General features: G+C 40.8%; 1 protein-coding gene and 1 long non-coding RNA gene across 5 annotated transcripts in view; both read right to left on the bottom strand.

Annotated features, from left to right (window-relative positions):
- Nucleotides 1-21,770, bottom strand: part of NREP (neuronal regeneration related protein) — a 28,759-nt gene extending 6,989 nt beyond the window's left edge. The window contains exons 1-4 of one of the 4 annotated variants that reach the window (XM_070571302.1): nucleotides 21,275-21,376; nucleotides 20,847-20,888; nucleotides 19,485-19,548; nucleotides 11,620-11,843 (exon numbers count right to left, since the gene is read on the bottom strand). In XM_070571302.1, the coding sequence (XP_070427403.1) occupies nucleotides 11,620-11,655 (36 nt within the window). In that variant the 5' untranslated portion in view covers nucleotides 11,656-11,843; nucleotides 19,485-19,548; nucleotides 20,847-20,888; nucleotides 21,275-21,376. Of the gene's footprint in view, nucleotides 1-11,619; nucleotides 11,844-19,484; nucleotides 19,549-20,846; nucleotides 21,146-21,274; nucleotides 21,377-21,644 lie in introns of those variants that run through there. The other 3 variants (XM_070571304.1, XM_070571303.1, XM_008518814.2) reach the window with 3 other exon arrangements.
- Nucleotides 18,465-19,135, bottom strand: LOC139075339 (uncharacterized). Its single transcript, XR_011525642.1, has 2 exons — nucleotides 19,028-19,135; nucleotides 18,465-18,531 (listed from the first exon to the last, which is right to left on the bottom strand). It is a non-coding gene; the product is annotated as an uncharacterized lncRNA (long non-coding RNA).
- Nucleotides 21,771-22,144: the final 374 nt, after the last annotated feature.

Below are 22,144 nucleotides of genomic sequence, written 5' to 3'. Positions count from 1 at the left end.
ATAAGAATTGTTAAATTACTAAAAGAATTTAGAGAGGAAAACTGTGAAACCTTAGAATCTAACAACCATCTGTCAGGGCTAATTCACATTTGATATAGCCCTGCTTGAAGGCAGGGGAGGAAATCAGAAAGGATTCCCTCCAGATCTGATTCTCTAAATGCTGTAAATAAGCCTCACATTTAATAAATAATATTAAGAATCATACTGAATTACTAGGTTAACAAACAGGCGTCTACGTCGTTTTTGGTTTGGGAAGCACCACGTGTGGCAGCCTGATGGCTGGGCTAACGCAAAGTGCTCAATGTCCCCATCAATCCATTTGGTCGGGGGTGTGAGGTAGGCAACGGGGATGGCTGTGCCGATCCTTTAGAATAGTCTAACAGTAACCATCTTTGCTCTACTCCAGTAACATTTATGGCACATCCCATAATGTGTTTGCAAAGCAGTTTTGCACACATTACCTAATGTATTCTGACCATAAGCCTGTGAATAGGTCTTATCATTACAGATGAGGAAACTGAAACTCAAGAATGTCACCCAACTTGCCCAACGTCACACAATCAGTGTAGGATAGGTCTCAAACTCAAACCAGGTTTCCAGATTCTAATCTTCAGTTCTTCCCACTATCCTGATGCCCTCAAATTATCCCAGAATGCAAATTGCCTACCACCTTTCTTTGAAAACGACGCCAGTCCACAGCCACCACACACATTTAGGTCTTAAATATTTGAGAGCCCATCCTGCAAGAACTAGAGCTACTTTCTGACTTTGGTCTGGGTCTGCTTCCTGGGCCATGTGGTTCCCCCAACCCCAACCTCTTTCTTCTAGCTCAGCTTTCCCCCCGCTTGGCCCAGCTCCTCCTAGGAAAATCCCACTATCTGCCTTGTTTGGGACAAATAGCCACCCCTGGCATTCCGTTTAACCAGAAATGGGTGAAGAAAACAACACTGCAATCTAAAATACACAAGCTTTTTTTACAGCTTAAAAAAAGTCACAGCACACATTATCCCAGCTAGAGATTAATTTTAGGAGACCCCAAATTGGGATCAACTGTAAATTCCCTTACTATAAATAGATACAAAATGATCATGTCTCTACATTACTGCTTTTAAAGGCATGTTTTAAATACAATTAAAAATATTACCCATATTAGCGAGAAATAAAGTTTCATTGCAAAACAATACGTTGATAAAAATATGTGTAAAAACTTAGTAGGCACATGGACGCAACGAAAAGCAAAATCAAGTAAACGTTGTTGTTACGTCTGCGTTCTTGTACTTTTCTATGATAATCCATTTTAACAAAATGACACTGCTTTAGCATTTAATTCCGGGTTCAAAGCATCAATACTAAAGCCACCCAAGTCTGATTTGTAGGAAAAAATAGCTTGCCTCTCAGAAGTGATTAAACTTATTATTCTCACAATTTGTTTTTCCAAAAACTTTCCTTTTCTTAAGGAAGAGTCACTGATTTTTTGCCAAAGAACTCAGGAATATGAGTATCTGATAGCAAAACCTACAACTAAGGAAACTTCCTCCCCTACCTCAAATTAGTCCTTATGAAACATTAATTTAGCCACAAATTGACCAAGGGCATTTCTAATTAGCATTTTTCTGGTGTTTGTATCATAAAGTAATCATTGTATACCTTAGGAAAAATAAATATCACTCTGGCCTTCTGGTACATTCTTCCATGGTAGGGATACATGAGTCTCAGTGACATTCTTAAAACCTACCTGGCTGGTCTCTAAGAACTTAATATATCCCTGGACAAAGTATCTAAAGGGGATATTTACACTTCTTTTTTTTGGTTCTGGAAAAAGGGTAGTAGATTATTGGAAATACATGCTACTACATTACAGCTCGGTTCTTTCTTATACCTGTGTTCGGAGACTCCAAAATGAAGGACTTAAGAGAAAAGGTCTATGACAATCATTACTCTTGCTCTCAAATAGCTTAGAATACCTTTGTCCACGCATGCATTCACCAAGAGTTTGTGAAACACCTGCAATGTGCTGGACACGGTTAGGTTCTGGGAGTGCAAGAAGAGAAATATAGTTCCTGCCTTCTAGGAGCTCAAACCTAGGGCATGGGGGAGAGCAGGGGTGGTAGACCCTTTAATAGATCACTTGAAAAGTGTGTGCTATGGGCTGAATTGTGCTCCTCCAATCCATATGTTAAAGTCCTAACCCCTAGTACCTCAGAATGTGACCATATTTGGAGATATGGTCTTTAAAAAGGTAATTAAGTTAAAATGAGGTCATTAGGGTGGGCCTTAATGCAATGTGTGTCCTTATAAGAGGAGGAAATTAGGACACAGACAGACACAGAGAGAAGACCAAGTGAAGACAGAGGAAGAAGTTGACTATCTACAAGCCAAGGAGAGAGGTCTCAGAAGAAATGAACCAACCCCACTGACACCTTGACCCCAGACTTCTAGACTCTAAAATTGTGAGAAAATAAATTTCTGGTTTTTAAGCCACCTAGTCTATGGTACTTTGGTTTGACAGCCCTAGCAAACTAATACAGTGTGCTTTAAGTGCAATTAAAAAAAAAAAAGAAAGAAACCTATAGGTTATGTCAAATGTAACAGCCATTGGAACATGTACCAACAGACTAAGAAACAAACAAAACCAACATTTACCAAAACATCCAGTAATGCTGTCAAGACAGGAAATGGGGGTGGCATTTGATAGTTGCCAGATGCAAGTCAAGGAAGAGAGAAGGTAAGCCCCATGTGGCGAAGCGCCCCTATGGCCACGAGGTCTCCCTGAAGCTTTCAGGGGCCACAATAGTAACACTGCAAATGCAACTCCATAGGTTCCTGTGCCGTCACATTTTTACCTAGTTCAGAATATTAGGAGCTGACAATGACCCCATGATCGAGGCTTCTGAGTGCAACAGTAGGTAGATCAGAAAACAGGGATAAGTCGATCTACCTTTCTGGAGTCCACTTGTTCTTGCCAGCCCCTCAAGCTGTTTGTTCTTGGTACTTGTCAACTGATGCTCCAAAGGTGGACATATGGCTTTAATTGTACTCCTTTCATTTAGTTTTCTAATTCAAGTTTGTGTTTTTCATTAAGACCACTTAAACTTGCTTTTTCCTTTTTAAACTTTGCTGAGTTCTCGCTCTCTTGGTGGTGGTGGTCATGTGCATCTCAGAAATGCAAGCGTTTTGGGTAATACACGTATGGGAATATCTTAAAATTGTTGCTTTATTAAATGAGTAAGCCAAAGTTTGCCTTAATCTTCACAAGAGAAATACGTATTCTTTTAAAACTATCTTCCATACATAAAATAAACAATTGTTTTTCCTTGCTCAAGTAAAATCCTCAAAACCCTCTAGAATACTATTCTTCTAGAAGTCAGAAATCAGAGAAGCTATAACCTCAAAATTAAGAAAACTGTGAAAATATAGAAGAGAAGAAAATTTTATTGTTTTAAATTGGAGAATACAAATGTTTTGCTTGAATTCTGAGAAAGGTTGAGTGTTTATGTTTGTCACTGAATATATTAAATGCACCTTTTTCTACAATGCTACATTTATCTCACTAACGACTAGGTTTAAAAACAATTGAACTGACATGAAAAATTACATTGGTTTAAATACACTAATCATGATCCATATGGATTTAGATATATACGAGCAACTCAGGTAAAACCAATTTTTTGCTTTGAAGTACATTTAATATATTTAAACCCACTATGTATTTAAATAGAGTTTTGTAGTGAAAGGTACTATTTCTTACTGATTCTCTTAAATCTATTTGATGGTTGCACATTTAAGTTTCAATTGTCTATCACAGCATACAAGTTGAGAATTAAATGATCATAGGTTTTGCCTTTTAAATATTTCTTTCGAGGCTTGCTTTACTCTCTGGACAATGCATCATGAAAAATACCTTCATTGTTTTCAGTCTATAAGGCAATTAACTTGTCTATGATTATTACTTGGCATCCAAATTAGGAAAATAAAATGAGGGGGGAAATGAGAGACCACTCATACAAGGTCCTTAAAAAAAATGCAAACTAGATTATCACTTAAATTCTTTAACCACTTTTAAACTTCTCATTTCAAAACTTGCTATTTTTCATAAATATGGGCCACATACAAAATCAATCTAATTGACATGTTTCCTTCTAATACACGTGTAAAATTTGAAGTATATGTATTTATTACCTGTTTCTAAGTCTGTATTTTCCTCTGTTCATTTACTGTCTTTGTCACTATTTCCTTAGGGAGACTGTCATATGAGAATGACCCTTGAAGGCAAGGTCACGGCTTTATTCAAAGCCAAAGTACACCACATACATATATGCTGCTTAATTAATTGGTTAACTATCTTCTCAGAAACCTGCTATGAAGATGTTGCATGGCTTGGTTGTTAACGACCATAATTATAATATTATTTTCTATCCTTGGTGGGGTTCTGTGTGCTTAAAGAATCACACACATGGCCCTTTTATGACTTAACAAGGATAGGCGCCCACCCCTTGCAGTCAGGAACGCTGACTAGGGCAGCAGGTGTCCGACCTGCATAATTAATTCTTTGAGCAACAAAGGGGTGTATTTCATAATCTCTCTTCAGTAATTGTGTGTGTCTGCGTGTGTACATGTTCCATTCTGCCTAATTGGCTGGGAGGTTGTGAAACCTAGTACTGTAATACAAGAAGAATTTACGTGCATATGCATGCACTTCATTTCTACAAATACCCTTTGAAGTGGTGCTATTAAGAATCTCCCTCAAAAGCCACTCTGCACCCAGGTGTTGCTGGTCATGTGAGAGGGCAGAATGTAAACTGAAACCATAAATGAGTTACAAGGATCATTTTCTCTGAACAGCATTACATCAAAGATCAGATAGTGCCAAAAGATGATGCACGGAGCTGTCTCTCTAGACACCGAGCCTTAGAGATCCGCCTAACCCTGTGAATGCTGCTTGGAGATGCAACACACAGTGGAGGAGATGCATTGTACTAGAAGGCAGAAAAATAAGCACACGGAACATTGGGCCATTTAGATAATGTACGTAACCTCTGCACATTCTGGGAAGCAGAATAAAAGTGTTAGTTGGTGCCTAAGTTGGCAAACACTCCGGTTCGGGAACTAAGTGAAACGGGCAGCGACCTAATTTAAATACACACGCGCACACATATGCAAGTACGCACACACAGGAGCTGGCTGTAACAACAGATAATTACAAAGAAAGCATTACAAACACATGACTATTGCTCTCAGCCATAAACATCCTCCTGCTGGAAAGGAAAGGATGGCCTTTTAGGGCACTCTTGTATTATAACCCCTGCTGACACTCCCAGCTTTTCTATGGCCTGACAGGCCTTCACCTGTAGAAATGGGGGCGGGGGAGACAACGACAGTTCATAGCTCACAAATTGGTTAAGCCTATTGGCATTAGCTTTGCTTCAGGTACATACATCCACTATGGGCACAGAAAATGCCCACATTTTATTAATATTGTGCAGCAGATTATGTTACTGCCCAACATTACATGTCAGGCAGCCAAAAGATTTCTAATTCTTTACTTTGTGAGCTGGGGTGTCTGAAACAAGCTGTGTAGACTTTAACAGTGGAATCCTCTAAATTTACTCTGCTCGCCGTGAAGCCATCTTGAGAGGCTGCTGATGAATATGTGGGAACCTGACAGCTGTGGAATTTTATTTCTAGATTTCAACGAGGCAGAGAAAGGAAAAGGAAATCTCCTCGCTGGCAACAAAATGAAAGTGTTTACATGTGAAATTAATCGTCAGCACAAAGAGCTTTCACAGCCACTCTGTTCCACAATATAATATTCTGCTTGTTTGGCTGCCCAGTCTTTTAAAATTTGATTTCTAAGAATAACAGCAAAGACTTTCAAGAGGAGCAACAAATCAAGTCAGAAGCAAGCCACAAAAGGTTAACATCATCCGACCCTGCTTTTTCACCACTGTTTAAACTAGTCGTTGTGTGAGTTTTCAGGGTTGGATGGTGCGTTGGGTGAAGGCAGGCTGCAGCGGCAGCTGGCTAATTCAATCGTGGTGAACACGGAGGTCAGCTGTAAACATCTGTGTTGCGCCAACTCCTCCTCTCATCCTAGCTTCATTCCTTTCCAATGGGAACATGCTTAGCACAAAGCAATCCACCTAAAGACTCCATAAATCCAAAAAAGGGAGTTACTGATCGAGGAATTCTCAGATTTCTGCCAAGGCACCCTCCCCTGGACTGGAGGTCAGCCTGGTACAGTAATCAGAGCCAAACTGTGGACTGGACTCAAGGAATTAAGTTCAACACTTCAAATCTCGACTTGTAATGGGCGATTTTTCTTTTCCGTGATGAAGACAAAACAAAGTACAAACAGCTGATAACAGCCCAAAGTAAACCAGGAGAAAAAGGACAAGAATAAAGCTTGGAAACAAAGCTCCTAAGGGATATCTAAGAAGAGATTTTCCAAAGGAAGGGAGAAAATAAAGCAGCTTTTTAAAACTCTGGTTTGAGATTAAGCAGTTTGTGAATGAACAATAAGAAAGTAAAGGCCACAAAATAAGATATTTGCTCTTTTCAGCAGAAAAAAAATACTGGCCTTTGTTAACTCACAGCAAAAAAAACAAAAGAAAAAAGAAAAAAGGCCCCTCAGGCATTTAAGCACAGCATAAACTTTTCCTTGCCCCTATGATCTCAGCAAATATGTTAATGGAGTCTTTTACCTCCCTGGAGTGGAACCAGAGTAAATATTTACTTAACACATCTGAGTTCTAAGTCTGGACCACCTCATTCCCTTATATAAATTGGTTTTCATTTGTAATCAAGAAATTAGAAACACTACATCTTGCGAGGTTTCTCCTACTTTTAAGATGAAGGAAAAGAAAGAGAAGGGAAGGGAAGGAAAGAAAACTATATTGTGCCCCAGAACAGCAAACAGCACTTGTGAATTTTTGAACGGTATTCTCTGCCACAAACGAGAGTAATGCTGTTGATATGCTTTCCAATACTGGACATCTGGAGTTAGCAGGACTTTTTCCAAACACATTCCAAAGTTAATAGAAAACATCTAGACTTGCTTTTATTAGCTAGTTTAAATAATTTTAGGTATGCTGGGTTTCACCTTCAAATAACTATACGAAGTCTGATTTCTACTCACCAAGAATGCTATTTTTTTCCTCTTGCCCCAAAATTACTGTGCTATCCTTTAAAATCTTAGGAAAATTTTTACCAACAACATGGAAGAATAAGTCCTCAAGAATCAGATTTCTTTAGTTGAAGCCCTCAATCAGAGGCGAGTGAGATAAGTACTTATTTATCTAGACATAAGGATTTTGGATTTTTCTTGGTCTAGGTGGATGATGAGATAGCCAGTTGCTTTTGAGGAGTTTGTGGATATCTCAAAGCATTCCTCTTGCAGACGTGTGCAAGACTGAGCTTTCTAGAAAGTGTGCACTTGCTCCCAAAGTGTTCACTCCAAAAGAAACTATTCACTCTTTCCATCAATGCACCCTCTTCTGCTGGCAGCTGCAAACCCCTCAGCATTTAGCAAAAGTTATTTCACAGCTCAATGCTTGCCTTGCACTGTCTTGATCACTTAAAGACTGATCTCTCTTCAACAGCAAACAGCATCATAACAGATCACCAAATTGGGAAGGAGAGTGGTTTCTATTGTGGGAGGATGTAACTAAAATTGTTTTAAATCAGAGGCTAGTTGATTATCTTATAAGAAGTTTGGCTTTAAGAAAAGGAAAAATATAGGCAGATTGTATCTGCATGCTGTAAGTGCTCAGGTCACAAAGGCCACTAACAGGCTTCCAATAACCTGTCCTCTATGAAAATTGGCAAAAACTAAATGTTCAAGAGGATTAGAATAAGATTAGGATGGATGTGCCCCTGTACACCACCTGGATTTTCAGCCCCACTGGGTGAAGCATGGTCTGATGCAGCAGGCTTCTCTCTGTTGAGGGCTCCATCAGGCAGTGCCATGGAAGCAGAGAAGAGCTAAAGGGGCAGCCACCAGCCCAAATCAATAGGGTATTTCAGGGCTGGAAGTCAGTGAAGAAATGAATATCTCAAGGGTTGTGACGATAACTGCAAAAGGAATGCCAAATTAGGCAACTAAGTTTCCTGCGATGGGGATCACCTATTCTAACTGCCATGAAAGACAGGGCTGGAAATTCAGATCTTCGTTCCAAGTCCTGACTGCATTCTCCAACAAGAGAAGACTTTGACCTCATCTTTCTCATTTTTCCCCCTCAGTTTTTCTTCCATTGTAAACCAATCATCAAAACTAGACTTCTCCAAAGGAAGAGAGCTAACTCCAAGCAATGCACGTGAGTTGTGGGAACCCACACAGGCAGAGTATGCAAATCTGGGGACCCAAGTTTTCTGTGGAAATGCGTACGAGAGCTCACTATAATGTTTTTCTTTTTTAATTTCAGGCCTATTCTCCAGGTGCACTTCTAATCCTCACAAAATCCTGCTATTTCAAGGATGAAATGCATCAATATGTGTAAAGCGCTGGCAACAGGGTGAGGCACCTAAGGAAGAGGATCTGGGTTAGCTGTCATTATCCTCCTCACCATTTCACACACAAGCATACTGAGGGAGAACAGTCAGGGAGCCTGCCCAAGGTCACAGAACCAAGAAATGGAGAAGACAGGACGCAAACCCAGCCTCTCCTCTCACAGAACACAGTCTGTCGATATCCATCTTCTTTGCTATTTTCCCCAGAGCCACATGGAGCGCCGCCATGAGGCCCCCTGAGAGCTGGGGTGTTTCAATCGCCCAAAGAGGTGTTGAGCATCTCCATTGAGTGTCCCTGTGATGAAAGGTAGATGGATTTCCGACACCTACTATCAAGAGTAATTTTCTCAAAAATATTTGTTGCTCTGCTGCCTGTGTTTCTGATAAATGACTGCCCTTCAAAAATAACTTACCTAAAAAAAAAAAAATTAGCACTGTTTGAGGGCAGAGAGGTTTGCTTTCCAGTGTCCACATGCTGCTACAGCTGTTAGGGAAAGCCTACTCTTAGAGCAGCGACTTGGGCTTGGTTCCATTAGGACCTAGGATCTAATTAAACCCAAGCAACACTGGTCATCAGAGTTTCGTCTTTTCTCAATTTTCCCTGGAAGGAAATGTTCATCACAACACAAATATTTAGCAATCACTGAAGCTAATTACAAAGGACATTTGCTGAGAAACCAAATTGTTTTAATATGACCCCCAAATGAACTCTGAAACAACTTCTCAGATGGCCTGGCCATGAACAATCTACTTCAACATATCCTTCTTTCACCAAACGCATTTGAAATCACGTTCACTGTAACTTCGCTTTTCAAAATTTCAGTCAATTTAAAAACAAACTGCTTAGTTAAAGGAGAATTAAAACCTTAATGGTCTGCAGATACACAAACCATATAATACATAAAAATAACGAAGTGATCCTAGTTGAAGAGGAAAAAAATAAACACTTATTAGACCAGAGAGGCAGTGTATAAACTCCTAAGAATGGTAATTTAGAAAGAAAAACAAATTTAATCTGACACCATTGGGAAACTTTTAATTAATGTAGTAGACAGTCCAGAGACAGTCCTAAAGACAGAAAAACAGAAAAATGGAGATGGGATAATAAGCCAATTATTAGGTATTACCATCACGGAGGTACCAAATAGCAAATAAGAAGGTAAGTAGCATCTGATCTTAGATTACACGTAGAGTACGGTACTCAGTCACGGTCAAAGGTACGGTGTCCCTCTGACTGTCTAAACCACAGAGGAACAAGCTGATCAATTTAGTAAAAATTCACATTAATTATCAGATGAATTGTTTCTATGATGCCAAAAAACAAATTTAATTGAATTTCTGATTGAATTGATTGTGACAGTGTAGACAGTTAAGCCTCACATAATAAAATTAAAGTTTAAAAAGCAGTCCTCATAAAAAAAAAAAGGGAAAAAAATAGGCTTAATGAAGATGAAATGAAAAGATGTGGAGACTTGGCTCCCAGACCTTGATAACAAGATCAGAACAATTTAAGATTGTATTATCAAGAAGTGAGCAAAATATTCAAGAGCCAGGGGCATTTCATGATGCATAATTAGAGCCAAGTCTCCACAGGGCAGCATGAAATGGAGACTCAGTTATGGTCCAGAGCAGCCAGGCTTCAGACACAAGCAAATCCAGGTATACAAGGATCAAAACTATGGAGAAGGGCTCAGAGAAGATGTGGGCAGAATTTTTGATGCTGTTAACTGAATTGGTTGGGTATATAATTTCAATTATCCAATCAATTAATCAAGAAATATTTATTAAATACTTTCTGTTAAGTATTGACTATTTGGTAGATAACTTTCAATCCTACAGAATGAACATCTTATTAGTTTGAGCTGGAGGCATCAAAGTAGCAAAGAAAACAGTTTTTTCAGAAAAGTTTTTTAAGACTAAGCCATCAAGTCCTGGGACATCTATTCAGGAAAGGACTGGGCTAGTTAATTAATTCATCTTTTCAAATTCTCAGTCTCTTAACCATACAACAAGTGGAAGTCCCTGATATTGCACGTTTCAAATAGTGGGTCCATTCTCTGCATAGTATTCATTCTTTCAGCCAGTATTAACTGAGTTCCTACAATGAAGCAGCCACTAGGCTAAGTGTTCAACCACGTGCTGCCAAACCCACCCGGCAAGACATACTGAGATTCAGCAACTGCCTGACAAATGTGCACAAAAACAGACTTTCAGATGATGGCCCCAATAAGCCTTGTGGGCAACTTTCACTATGAGGACTTAGTGAAGGGCAGGAAACAGTACTTCTTGGAAAAGTACTTAATAACAATCCTTACTTGGGTCATGTTTCTAAGTACCTTAGTCAATTAGTTTTATCCATCTAACTACTGACTCCAGTTTTTCCTTGACAGTTCTGAATGTTGGCTGCCAAAGATGCAGTATCTTCTCCTAATTTCTACTCTTTCCTGTCCAAGAACAGGTTCTATATCCGACACTGATTTTATCCAATAAAAGCGTCCTCAAAAATGCCTAGACCCATTTCAAACACAACGACTTTTGTAGATTTCTCCCTTTGTGGCCACTGGCCTGCAGTACTTTTCCCTGCTGGAATTGTATCCAACACAATTCAGACAGGAAGGCTGCTACCTGCCCCAGTAATCAAAGAACAGTGGTGTGTGATGGTGATCTGAGGAAGGGCGGGAGTGGAGGGAGGAGAGCCAGAACTGGGCAACCACACCAAAACTTCTGTGCACATTATGAATCTCCTTCTTGTTTTAATTGCTTACTGGGATGAGTCTTTGGCTCGTATTTTTACTGGCAATGACTATTAAGCTTTTCTCCCTTTCTTTACAATCAATGGCTCTGGTTCCCAATGTTAGCCTAAAAGGGGCAAAGACACTATCCCTTCATTGGCCATATTCTGTTGTGTCTTTCCCTTCTCCTTTTCGAACATGAGTTATATTTGTATTTTAGTCCATGAAAGTAAGGATGAACACTGAACAAGCACAGTCTAAAATCAAGGGTTTAAAAGTATGTCCAGCTGATAATCATAACACTTTTAAGGCAAAAAGCTTAGGTTGGAAATCATTCTAACGTAATAATATGCAGTAATTTTATTTATGAAGATTTCATTACCTTGTGAAACCAGAGCAGATTATGCTGTACTGTCATGAGTGCCTCAATCAGACTGCTGAGAGACAAACTGTAGAAGTGCTGGAAGAACACTGTCAACAACCTAGAGCACAATGGTGCTCCACAGCCCACGTTTTGGTTGAGATGTGTGAGTCTACCCTGAAGGATTCCTCTTTCAGCAGACCACACCACGGTAACTTTCTGGACTCTCTCAGGACCTCTTCTGTCTAAAGAAGTGTAAAAGGGAGCACAGAATTTAGGACTTGTTTTTGTAGTGCGCTTAGATTTCACTTACCTCTCCCCTCTTATCTCCCTAACATTGTGCCTTCTTAAATGTTCAGTGAGAGGGGCTTTTCAGTAGTAAATTCATAATCTATCTGTGGTCATCTCATTTCCTGGGCCATAAATTTTATAATCTGAAATCTGTCACAATTCTGCAGAGTGTTGGGCTGTTAGCAGTTAGAAATCTTTAAGTTGAGCCACTTGGTTCAGCCCAGAAATAACAGATCTCCATGTATCCATGACCACTGATTCATACATTTATTCCACAGACATTTATTGATCACTAAGGATGTGTCAGATCCTGGATAGGTATGGGAGCAGTGATCAGACTGGTTCACAGATGTGAGATCTGTTCCAAGGTCCCATTAGAGCATGTCAGTGAAAGTTAGGGTTTCCTTCCACTTGGTAGAAAGAGAACGCCAACCAACTTCACTAGCTGTTCTGGAGTTCTCTCTCAAGAATGAAACTTTTCCACATCTGAATTTACCATTCTGCTGATAGAGGAAAACGAAAAAAATGAGGCATCATAGCCTCAATTGCTACCAAAAAGAGAGGGATGATGCTCACTCACTTTGGGTCAACACTCTTGTTCAATGTACAATCTTGGAGGGTAGAAAAACATGCAGAAATAAGCCAGCTACAAGTAGAATGTTCTAAGTGTGATGAGTATACAGAGAAGCATGAGGTCATTCCTGCTGGATGTACTGGAGTGAGTTTCATAAGGAGTTGTCATTTAAATTCAGTCTGGGAGAACGGCTTTGTCAGGAGGAGCATTCTTTCTAGGACTGAGTAAGCAAAGGCGCAGAAGGAGGTACTCCGGGGGCATGTTTAGAATAACAAGTGACTTGCTCCCTCTAAGAAAATATATTCCATCATGGCTAGCAATGAAGATGAGTTCACAGAGTTCCTGAGATGGCTGCCCAGCTACAGAATTGAAATTGATGAAGCTCTAACACAGAAGTTGAAAAAAAGTTATTTGAAAGAATGAGGTGGGAGTAGGCATAAAGAATTCAAGGAGCGATGCTTTACCTATGTCACTTTTACTAAGAGACTCAGGGATAAGTCCAACTTCATCTGAAGGGCTAAAAGAGCTAGTGAAATCATTTCATGTTGAAAATCTTGCAGCTGATGTAATCTAAGGTAAGAGTCTATGCTGTATCCAGAAGAAATTCCCGAAAAATCCTTCTCGGTCTTGGCTTTCCCCAACTTTTGTGTAGCATGTGATGAGATCCCCTTTAGATGGTCACTAGACTATCGACTAAATTAGTAACTGCCCGGAGGCCTCAAATTGTAAACAATTTTATTATGATGATGTAAGTGTTGGCTTCAATTTTGAATAAGGACGTCTGGCTAATCAGGAAGAAGTGGAGAGAGAGAGCCAGCTGGGCACATGTGATTGCGACTGATTAACACGTGGCTACACCCAGTTAGCCTCACAGAAGGGAAGTGGGCACAGCAGCAACACCCTCTCTGGCCAAATGGACACTGATGAACATGCTGGAATTTGCCAGTGGAAGTGCTGCCACTTTCTCAGGAGAAACAGGTTAAGCGTGCTCCTTTCTTCCTTCTCAATTCCTTCTAGCTAGAGCCCTTCCTTCTCTCCACCACTCCACCCCAGCCCAAGGAGAGTGAAAGACAGCAATAAAGCAAGCTTAAAGTTAGGCAGAAAGTGTAGGTGAGTGAGTGTGCTCTTTTCTGTTGGGCACAATCAAAAGGCAAAGAACCTGAGACAGGTTGGAACCTGAGCGAGAGCCTCAGGCCATCTCTAAGATGCCTGCTCAGTGGCTTCCAAAGGCTTATTAGCACATCAAGGCCTTGACTTCGAGGCCTAGTTTGTGAGGTCTGTCCTTGACAGCACAGAGGCCCTAAACAGGGAGGACATTCCCTACTGTAGTAAACATGCCTATGCTCACTCTTGCAAGCATACCCCTCTAACGTATTCCCTTTATCTGAAGCACACTTCTCTCTCATCTAAATCTACCCAAATATTCTTAAGTCTTCATTCACTCAATATTTATTAAGGACTGGTGCTAAGCTCTAGGGATAAAAAACTTAAGGAGGCACAGTACCTGCTCTCAAGGAGCTAACAGCCCACTTCTAAGTTTCAAATTTTGTGCCAACTCCAATCAATTGTCAATGGAACACTATATGGAGGACTTTGAAATCATATTCAGGCTGAATAATAATGAGTGTCAAGGTTTAGCAGGACTTAGTGGCGGCGTGCATGCCATTTATTTGCCATCTTTGGGTCTAGCTTAATTTCTACCTCCTTAAAAAAAGTTTCCCTACAGTTCCCAGGCCCCAGTCCTCAACAATATCACTCTTTCGCATCTTACAATTTAGCATTAGATTATATTGCATTACATTGTTTGTCAAGGTTGTCACACATGTTAGTCTTCCTTCCACAACTAAAATATAAATCCACTGAGGGTTGAGGCCAAGTGTGCACCCTCTAGAATGCAAAGAACTAAGCACAAATAAAATGTTCAAGAAACACTTGTTCAATTGACACGGGAATAGATGCATAATTCTACTGCTAACTCTTCTCACACTCTTCAATACTTTCAGGTGTGGCACCTTTGAGTTCTTGGGATCATTTTCATAACATCACAGAATCAGATTATACTGGAAATAAGTGAGGGCTTTAAAGTTCCAATATTGGGAGCAAAGCTCCTCCTGGATCCTGGAGGAGATTTTTAAGGCTGCAGGAAGAGCTGCCATGAATTTTGAGTACCAAGGCTGGATCAAACCTCGAGAGCTAGCATCTCACCAGGTTGCTCAGAATGTGGCTCTAAAAGCTGGGAAAAAGGAGTAACTTCAAGCCACTCTTTTTTGGCAAGTGGTTTTATGGCTTACCCACAAATTTTTTTTCTCCCTTTAATGAATAATGGAAGATAATTTGCTGTGAAAACTAAAATCGCATTCAACTTCCTAGCTCTTTAGAAGAAGGCAGGGATACAACTTAGCTCCCGTTCACCAAAACTAAACATTAAGTCATGAAGGACGAATAAAAACAAGTCCAACTTAATAGATAGTAACATGCATAGACCAAATATTTATTGAGTTTCTAATATATATTTAATACTTTATTAAGTACTGTATATGAAGTTTATAAACCTTCTGGGAGCCTATAATTTAGTTGGTCAATGAAAGAAATGCATATGATCCAACTAACAAATAATGCAGGACAGTATAATCTACTGTTACACCCAGGTTAATACCATGTCATTGCTACTAATAACTGAATTGATATTTAGAATTTAGTTGAGAGCCAGGTTAATGCTTAAATCCCAAACCATTAGAGCTGCTAATACCTGTCACGCACTAGCAGATTGATTTCAGGATCATTGCTATTTTGCAAGCCACTGAAATAAGAAATTCTTGAAGCTGTCCCTAGGTGCAAAATATGTCTAGAAATATCCATTTCAGATAAATTGAGACCTAATAAATGATATTTTCAGCAACCATAATTTCTATAGATGTGAGCTGAGATTTATGGTTAACTTGCTTTCCAGTTCAAAGCGAAGGAATAGTTTAAAATTTGAATCTTTTAGTATATCTTGATCAACCAAAATGATACAGTCCAAGTACCTTCAATATATTTTCCTCCGGTATATTCAAATTGGATTTGCTGCTAAGTTTTCCTTATCCATAGTTTCTCCCTGTATAACAAAGGAATTATACCGATAATTCAGGCAAATCTTTCCCACTCCTATATCATTCCAGCAACATTTTGAATAACCAAGATGAATCAGACAAAATCAAGGGGTTTTTCTGTTTTAAACAGAATTATTCAGATAATTATCTCAACCCTCCATGTCACTTTGGCTATGAGGATAAGGCCTTAAAAGACTTTCCAGCCAGGAGCAGCACTGAGAAAAATATGTGCAACACCACAGTATTTCACTCCAAGGCTGCCCAGTCAGTCCAGCGTAGATGAATACATACTGAATTAAACTCATATCTGCAGGTTACTCGTTTAGTTTAGTAAAGTATTCACATTTTAGAAGTATATTTTCCTATTTTACAAGTATTCATCTTAGGATTTAAAATAAAGTGAATTCCTTCAGCATATTTATGACGATCTGATTTACATTTAAGTTTTCTGCTCAAATACCTTCTCCTGCCTGAATTACCTCTATAGCTCAAGAGGAAGCTGGACTAGGGTTAAACCCAGATAATCCATCACTGCCGTCCTAATTCGCCAAACAATTCCCATTTCTCCTCCTCACGGTGTGCTGGAAGGCCTGGGGAAGACAGTATCACGTAAAATTTCTGTCCTAGGTACTCTTCAGCATCTCCACAATCAAGAATCACCGAGCAGCTTGTAAATTTACATTCCAAAACCAAATGGCACAGCTACCAATGGGACCTCATCCCTCCTCAATCTTTGTCTTTTTCTTTAAACAAGAAAACCTTATGTTAATGGAGAGATTATTGAAAGAGTCTCCTTGTAAGCCCATGAATGCCACTTCACAGACTGTACAGAAAGCAGAGCTCTATGAACGGTACAATGGAGTCAACTCATCTTTTTGAAAAGCTCAGCATCAGCCTTAGAGAGAACTTAAATTGTTCCAATTCCTAGGTCTCTGTTAAAACAGAATGAGCCCATGCTTATGCCACTGTGAGTCCACAGCACACAGACCCAGAGGCAAGTTTACTGCACAGAGGGTAGACATGTTGAAAATCAGGACTTAACCTTGACACTGGCTTAAATACTTTATTTTTTCAAGCTATTCAATAAGACCATCTGCTCATTCTGAAGTACTTCCCTCTTGTTGACATATCTGAAGCAAGTACCTTTAAAATAAAACACCTAAGTAAATACCAAGGACCTATATAAAATATAATCTCAGAAATTAAAACTTAGCAAAGAGCCAAATGTAAATCAGATAAATGCTGAAGATATCTGCAGACTCACAGTATCTCGTTAATTGAAAAAAAAGGGGGGGTCAACTGGAAAAAGGCATGTTTACTAGGAAACTTAAAAAGTTGGGGAATGAGTTATCGAAAAGAACATTCTGGCCAACGAAGATGCGGCAAACTATACTCAAAATTACACCTTTTCACAGTACCCCTGAGTTGCACAACCCCAGGTGCTGTGTAATCTATGTAAATGGCGCTTCCTGGAGTTGTGCTCAAAGGGCCCCAAACACAGAACACAATTAGATTACTGCCTCACAGAGTCAACAAAGAGGTTGTATTTTTTTAATAATGCAAAAGACACACTGGGATTCAAATTATTGTTGTGGAGCATTATCATTTTAGGGTATGTAAAACATCCAGATTGACTTGCTCTGTTTTGAATTCTGGAGTCTACTAGCTAATTTCCGACACTGGAATGAGCTGATTATAAATTTGTATTTGAAATAAGCCCTGTACTAAACAAGCTAAATACACTGAAATTAGATCCTTTTTAGTGTTTTAAATCATGTAAACGGAATACATGTTTAACAGAAAAGGCATGTTTATATATTTTCTAGAGGTGGCCAGGTATTAAATTTACTGCTTCCCCAGCAGTAGTTTCTATTGTATGTGGGCTAAGTCTTTACTCCAAGCATGCTAGTTACAGAGATCAGCCAAGTAATTCCAGTTTTAATTAAGGCAAGAAAATAACTTCATTTTGCCAAAAATGAGAAAAGGAGGTACAAGACACCTCTAATATCAGTTTTTAAAAAATCAGGATTGAAACTTTTTTTACATTAATATGCACAAAGACTTTTAAGAGCTCAGATCTCTCAGAATAAGACAATTGCTAGAAAGTTACTTGGAATCACCCACAGACAATAACTGTCGGTGGTTTCATTTCAGGCAATGGGCTTGTGCCAAAAGGGACTGACATCTTGATGAAAAGATCACCAAAAACTTGTGAGAATTTTTCCATGAGTAAAACTCCTTCCAAGAGCAACAAACTGTGATTTCTCATTCTGCCACCATACATAAACGACAACTGTAAGAAATTAACAACATGTAATAATAATTCGAATTTGCCCTTCTGCATTCAAAACGTTCCAACTTTCATTCTCGGCTTTGGCACACATGCTCGCCTTCCACAAAGTTCATTCCACTCACTACTAGAGAAACAAGATATTTACTCTTGGAGCTTGATCTATAGGGCTAGTTTTGGCAGGGTCAGCGGTCAAATTTATGTTTAACCAAACTGGTCACCTGATATATTACAACATACATGAACCTTCATGGTCCATCTATGGTGACAGCGAGGGTAAGGCTCTGAGATAAAGAGCTAGAAGACAGGGTGATGTGGTCAGTCAGAGATAATTAAAATAAACAAAAATACTCTGCAGCAGTTCATTTTATTGCCCTCCTAGGACTCTATGACAATGGCTACTGAGGATTTAATATGAAGTTAGGAACCATTTGCACAAAACCTGTTGATCAGTTTAATTTTCTGTTCTTCCCTTTTGCCCTTCTACCTCAAATTCCTTAATTTGATCATCACCAAAGTCCAAGCTAGAACTATTTCATTTGGTGCTCTGACACCCACCTGTTGAAGTGACAGCGGAGGCAAACACAAAGAAAAAAAAGAGCTTTACTTCTTAATAGGATTCCAGCTGAATTCATTTAATTGCTTCTGATTCATTTTTCTCCTTGGAAGCTTAGACTGGGGTTGTTCTCAAAGAAAACAGCAAGTATATCAGATTCAATTTTGATTCATTAAATTCCACCCTCGTTTAAAAGAAAAAACTAAAACTAAATTTGGAAATCACACATTCTAAGTGGCAAAGAGGTGTTTTTAAAGAGTATAAACATGTGCAGTAGGACATGCTGTACTTATCTGAAAAGTTTCATGACATTTCCATTATTTTTTCAGTTCAACCATATTTCCAAAGAGGAAATTTTTCATAGAAGATTAATATACTTATTTAGCTGTTTTTAATGCATAATTTATCCTTTTCTTTAGTCAGTCATCAAACACTAAACTGCCTTCTCTGGATCACAATGGTTGTCAGAAATAGTTACACTTTCCTTTAGAGGATAACATGCTTGCCTCTAAAACTGAGCAAATGTCTCTCGTCCATGAAGTTGTAAATCAACAAAAAATAACACTGATTATACTTGAGATACAACAGACAGAGTGTATTACTATGAAAGTCCATGCTCTTCCTACCTACTGCTCTTAAGAAGAGCAAAGACTACAGCTGTTTGACTAGCTGGACACAGGCTCCTACTATGTGGAGAAGTTCTGGCTCTCTCTCACATAAGACCCAGGGCTTTGCTGGAGCCCTGCTGTTGCCACCTCTTCCATGCATGTCACAACACATCACTCTTCTTAAAGAACAGAACGGTTTCTGTCGTTCGAGTTAAATAAATCTTCACTTCTGAAAGAGGAATTTCAGTTTTCTATTCAAAATGATTGAAAATCAAAAGATCTAATTCACCAGATCCAATTCATATAAATTGCTGTACTGCAAAGCTCCCACATGCTGGAGATAGAACCTTTTAAAGGTCAGACGGGGTAGGAACAATGAAGGGGTGAGGCAGGATGAAGGTGGGTGGTTGATATTTATATGGAATAAAGACTGATAAGAAGCTACTGAGAATCTCCTCTGATGACCAATTCTTACCATTTTGAGAATCGTAACAGTCTTGGCCTTGCACCCTCCCTCTCTTCAGTCCAGAGAGACCAACCTGCAAAATATGTTTAAATACAGTAGACAAATCGCCTCACCACTGGGCAGCAAATAAAAAAATTGCCTGTTTAGCAGCTACAGACAAATAACCATTTTCTGTGGTTAAGATAAGTTACATGCAAATTATTATAACCACTGGGGCTTCTGAAAAAGCTTTCCAAAAGGGCTATAGGCTTAAACAGGGGACAAAGGAATCCCTGGGACCTGGCTTTGCAGAGTCCTGGGCTATTCTTAGTGTTTGGTTCATCTTTAAATTGCAGGAGTTCAAAAGGTTTAGCAACTTAAAAGTAGAACCAAGTGATAAAAATAGATTGTTTTCTGGCTGCTCTTTGTTCCCAGACATACTACTGGCAGTATATTTGCAATCAAGACAGCAGAATAGGAATCAGCCTTCCACCGTGTAGTGTAATGCCTCAGAGTGGATATTTTTGGAAATGGCACTGCATTACATAACCTTCCGTGTTTAAAAAAAAAAAAAAACTACACTGGGGGAAAAAAGTCAGGAATCTACACCATTATGCCCTTCTCCCTAAACCAAATAAACATTAATGTACATGCTGCAGTGATTTGCCTCTCAACCTTTCTGGCATCAGAACACAATTCTTTTGTTAACATAAGTTATAACAAAAATTAAGATGAATGGAGAAAGTAAAAGTTCTCCAAAAGGGTATGATGAGCTCTTAGAGTTTTCCTATAATGTTATTATAGATACATATAAATGCAAATCAGATTATCATTATCAGCAGGCAAAAAACAGTCATTTATTTTTAAGCCCTCCTTCCCCCAAAGTTCAACTGCTTTGAAAGCAAATGCACAAAAAAAGTGTTGCAAGATCTAATGTCTTTAAAAGACCCTTGGCGGCGGCGGCAGCAGCGGCGGTGAAAGTAATAAAGTGTAAGAATGGAGGGACACAAATTCATTTAATAAAAGGGAGGGGGCTGCATGCACCAAAGTGCATTTAATGCAAAGAAACAAACAGTTCCTAACCATGCTTTATGAGCAAGAAGAACAAAAATTAACCACACCAACAAGCAAAAAACCCCACCCCTTCCCAAAAGCATTCTCCCTCTTTAACTTGTGCATTTTTTAAAAAAGCTCAAGTTAAATTCCAGGCTTAATGCAGCAGGGACAAAATGCCAGAATTTCCCCAAGGTACATGCTTCAGCTCTGTAAAATTTAGAGGAAAGCAGCATGAACTCTGCAGGGTTGAAGGGTCCAGCTAAGAGCAACGGCAAGAAATCGACACAAAAGAGAAAGCAGCGCTCCCGGCCGGGGATGGAAATGGCATATACTTACAGACAAAAGCCCCGCTCCCTGTTCACTCTCTCCTCTCTACACCTGAAACACAAATGTGGATGAAAAAGGGCATCATGCTAGAAAGACAGCTGGGGGGGTGGGGGGAGGGGGAGGGGAAAGGGGTGGAGGAAGAGGAGGGAGGAGGGGGAAGGGAAACAAAACCCAAACCGGCTTCACTTCCAAGAAGTGCAGCCTTGGAAAAAGGAGGGGAAGGTCTCCCTGTCTAGCGCTCTCTCCAAGAGTGTGTGAGTCTGTCTTTCTCTAAGAGTCAGTCTCTCTCTCTCCCTCTCTCCTCTCTCTCTCTTCCTCTCTCTCTCTCTGCTGCTAGTGTGCTAGTGAACAATGAGCTAATTCTGATGGGGCTGGCGCAGCGCCAGCGCCCCAGCCTTGCTGCCACTGTGCTGCCGCGGCGGAGCCAGACTGCTTACTCGGCAGGAATCGGCGACTCGGGGCCCCGTCGGCAAGCGGCCAACGCGCGCGCGCGCCCCGGCACCCCGCAGCCCGGCGCCCCGCGCCGGCCGCCCCCGCGCCCGCGCGGCCCCGGGGGACAAAGGGGCCCGCAGAGCGGCGCGCCGCCCCGGCCCCGCCCCCGGAGCGCGGCGCGCACCCCCGGCCCTGCCTCTCCCGCCCCCGGCGGGCTTCTCCGCTTCGACGTGCGGTTGCTTTGCAGACAAATAAGGAGGCGGAGGAGGCGGTTTGGGGGCGCGCCAGGCGCGAAGGCGGCCAGGGCGCTGCACAGCCCGGCGGCCCGCCAGATCCGCGGGGAGAGGCGGCGCGGCCCGTACTGTAATAATAAACCTGCAGCAGAGGGCATCTGAGGGAAAGAGGACGGCGACGGCGGCAGCCGCCTTCCCTTTTATGTGCCTGTCCCGAGCGGAGCAGAAAATGGTGCCGGCGGCGGCGCGGAGCCGCACACGGCCACACAAAGAGCCAGCACTGCACGCGTTTGCGCACGGCCCGGGGTCGGCCCGCCGGGGACGCGCCCCGCTCCCGCCCGCCCGCGAGGAGGCCCGGCCGAGCGTCTCGAAGGCCGGCCCGGAGGCCTCGTGGCTGCGCGCGCGCACGCTCAGCACACACGCGTGCACACACACACGTGCACACAGTCACACGCGCGCACTTGGACATGTGTGCCCAGACAGCAAGAGCTGCAACCTGGTGCGATCAACCCAAGAGGCGCTACCCTGGTGCTGCTTTCTCCTTCCCTGAAGATTTAGCGTGTTCCCCACTCCCTGGCCCACTAAAATTGTACTTTTTAAAATTGAAGATTGCTTTTTTAAAAAGGTGCTTTGCATTTCTGA

Source organism: Equus przewalskii, chromosome 13, assembly GCF_037783145.1.
Source record: "Equus przewalskii isolate Varuska chromosome 13, EquPr2, whole genome shotgun sequence".
NCBI classification, from domain to species: Eukaryota; Metazoa; Chordata; class Mammalia; order Perissodactyla; family Equidae; genus Equus; species Equus przewalskii.
Note: the sequence above shows the minus strand (reverse complement) of the source record. Positions and strands in the feature narration are given on the sequence as shown.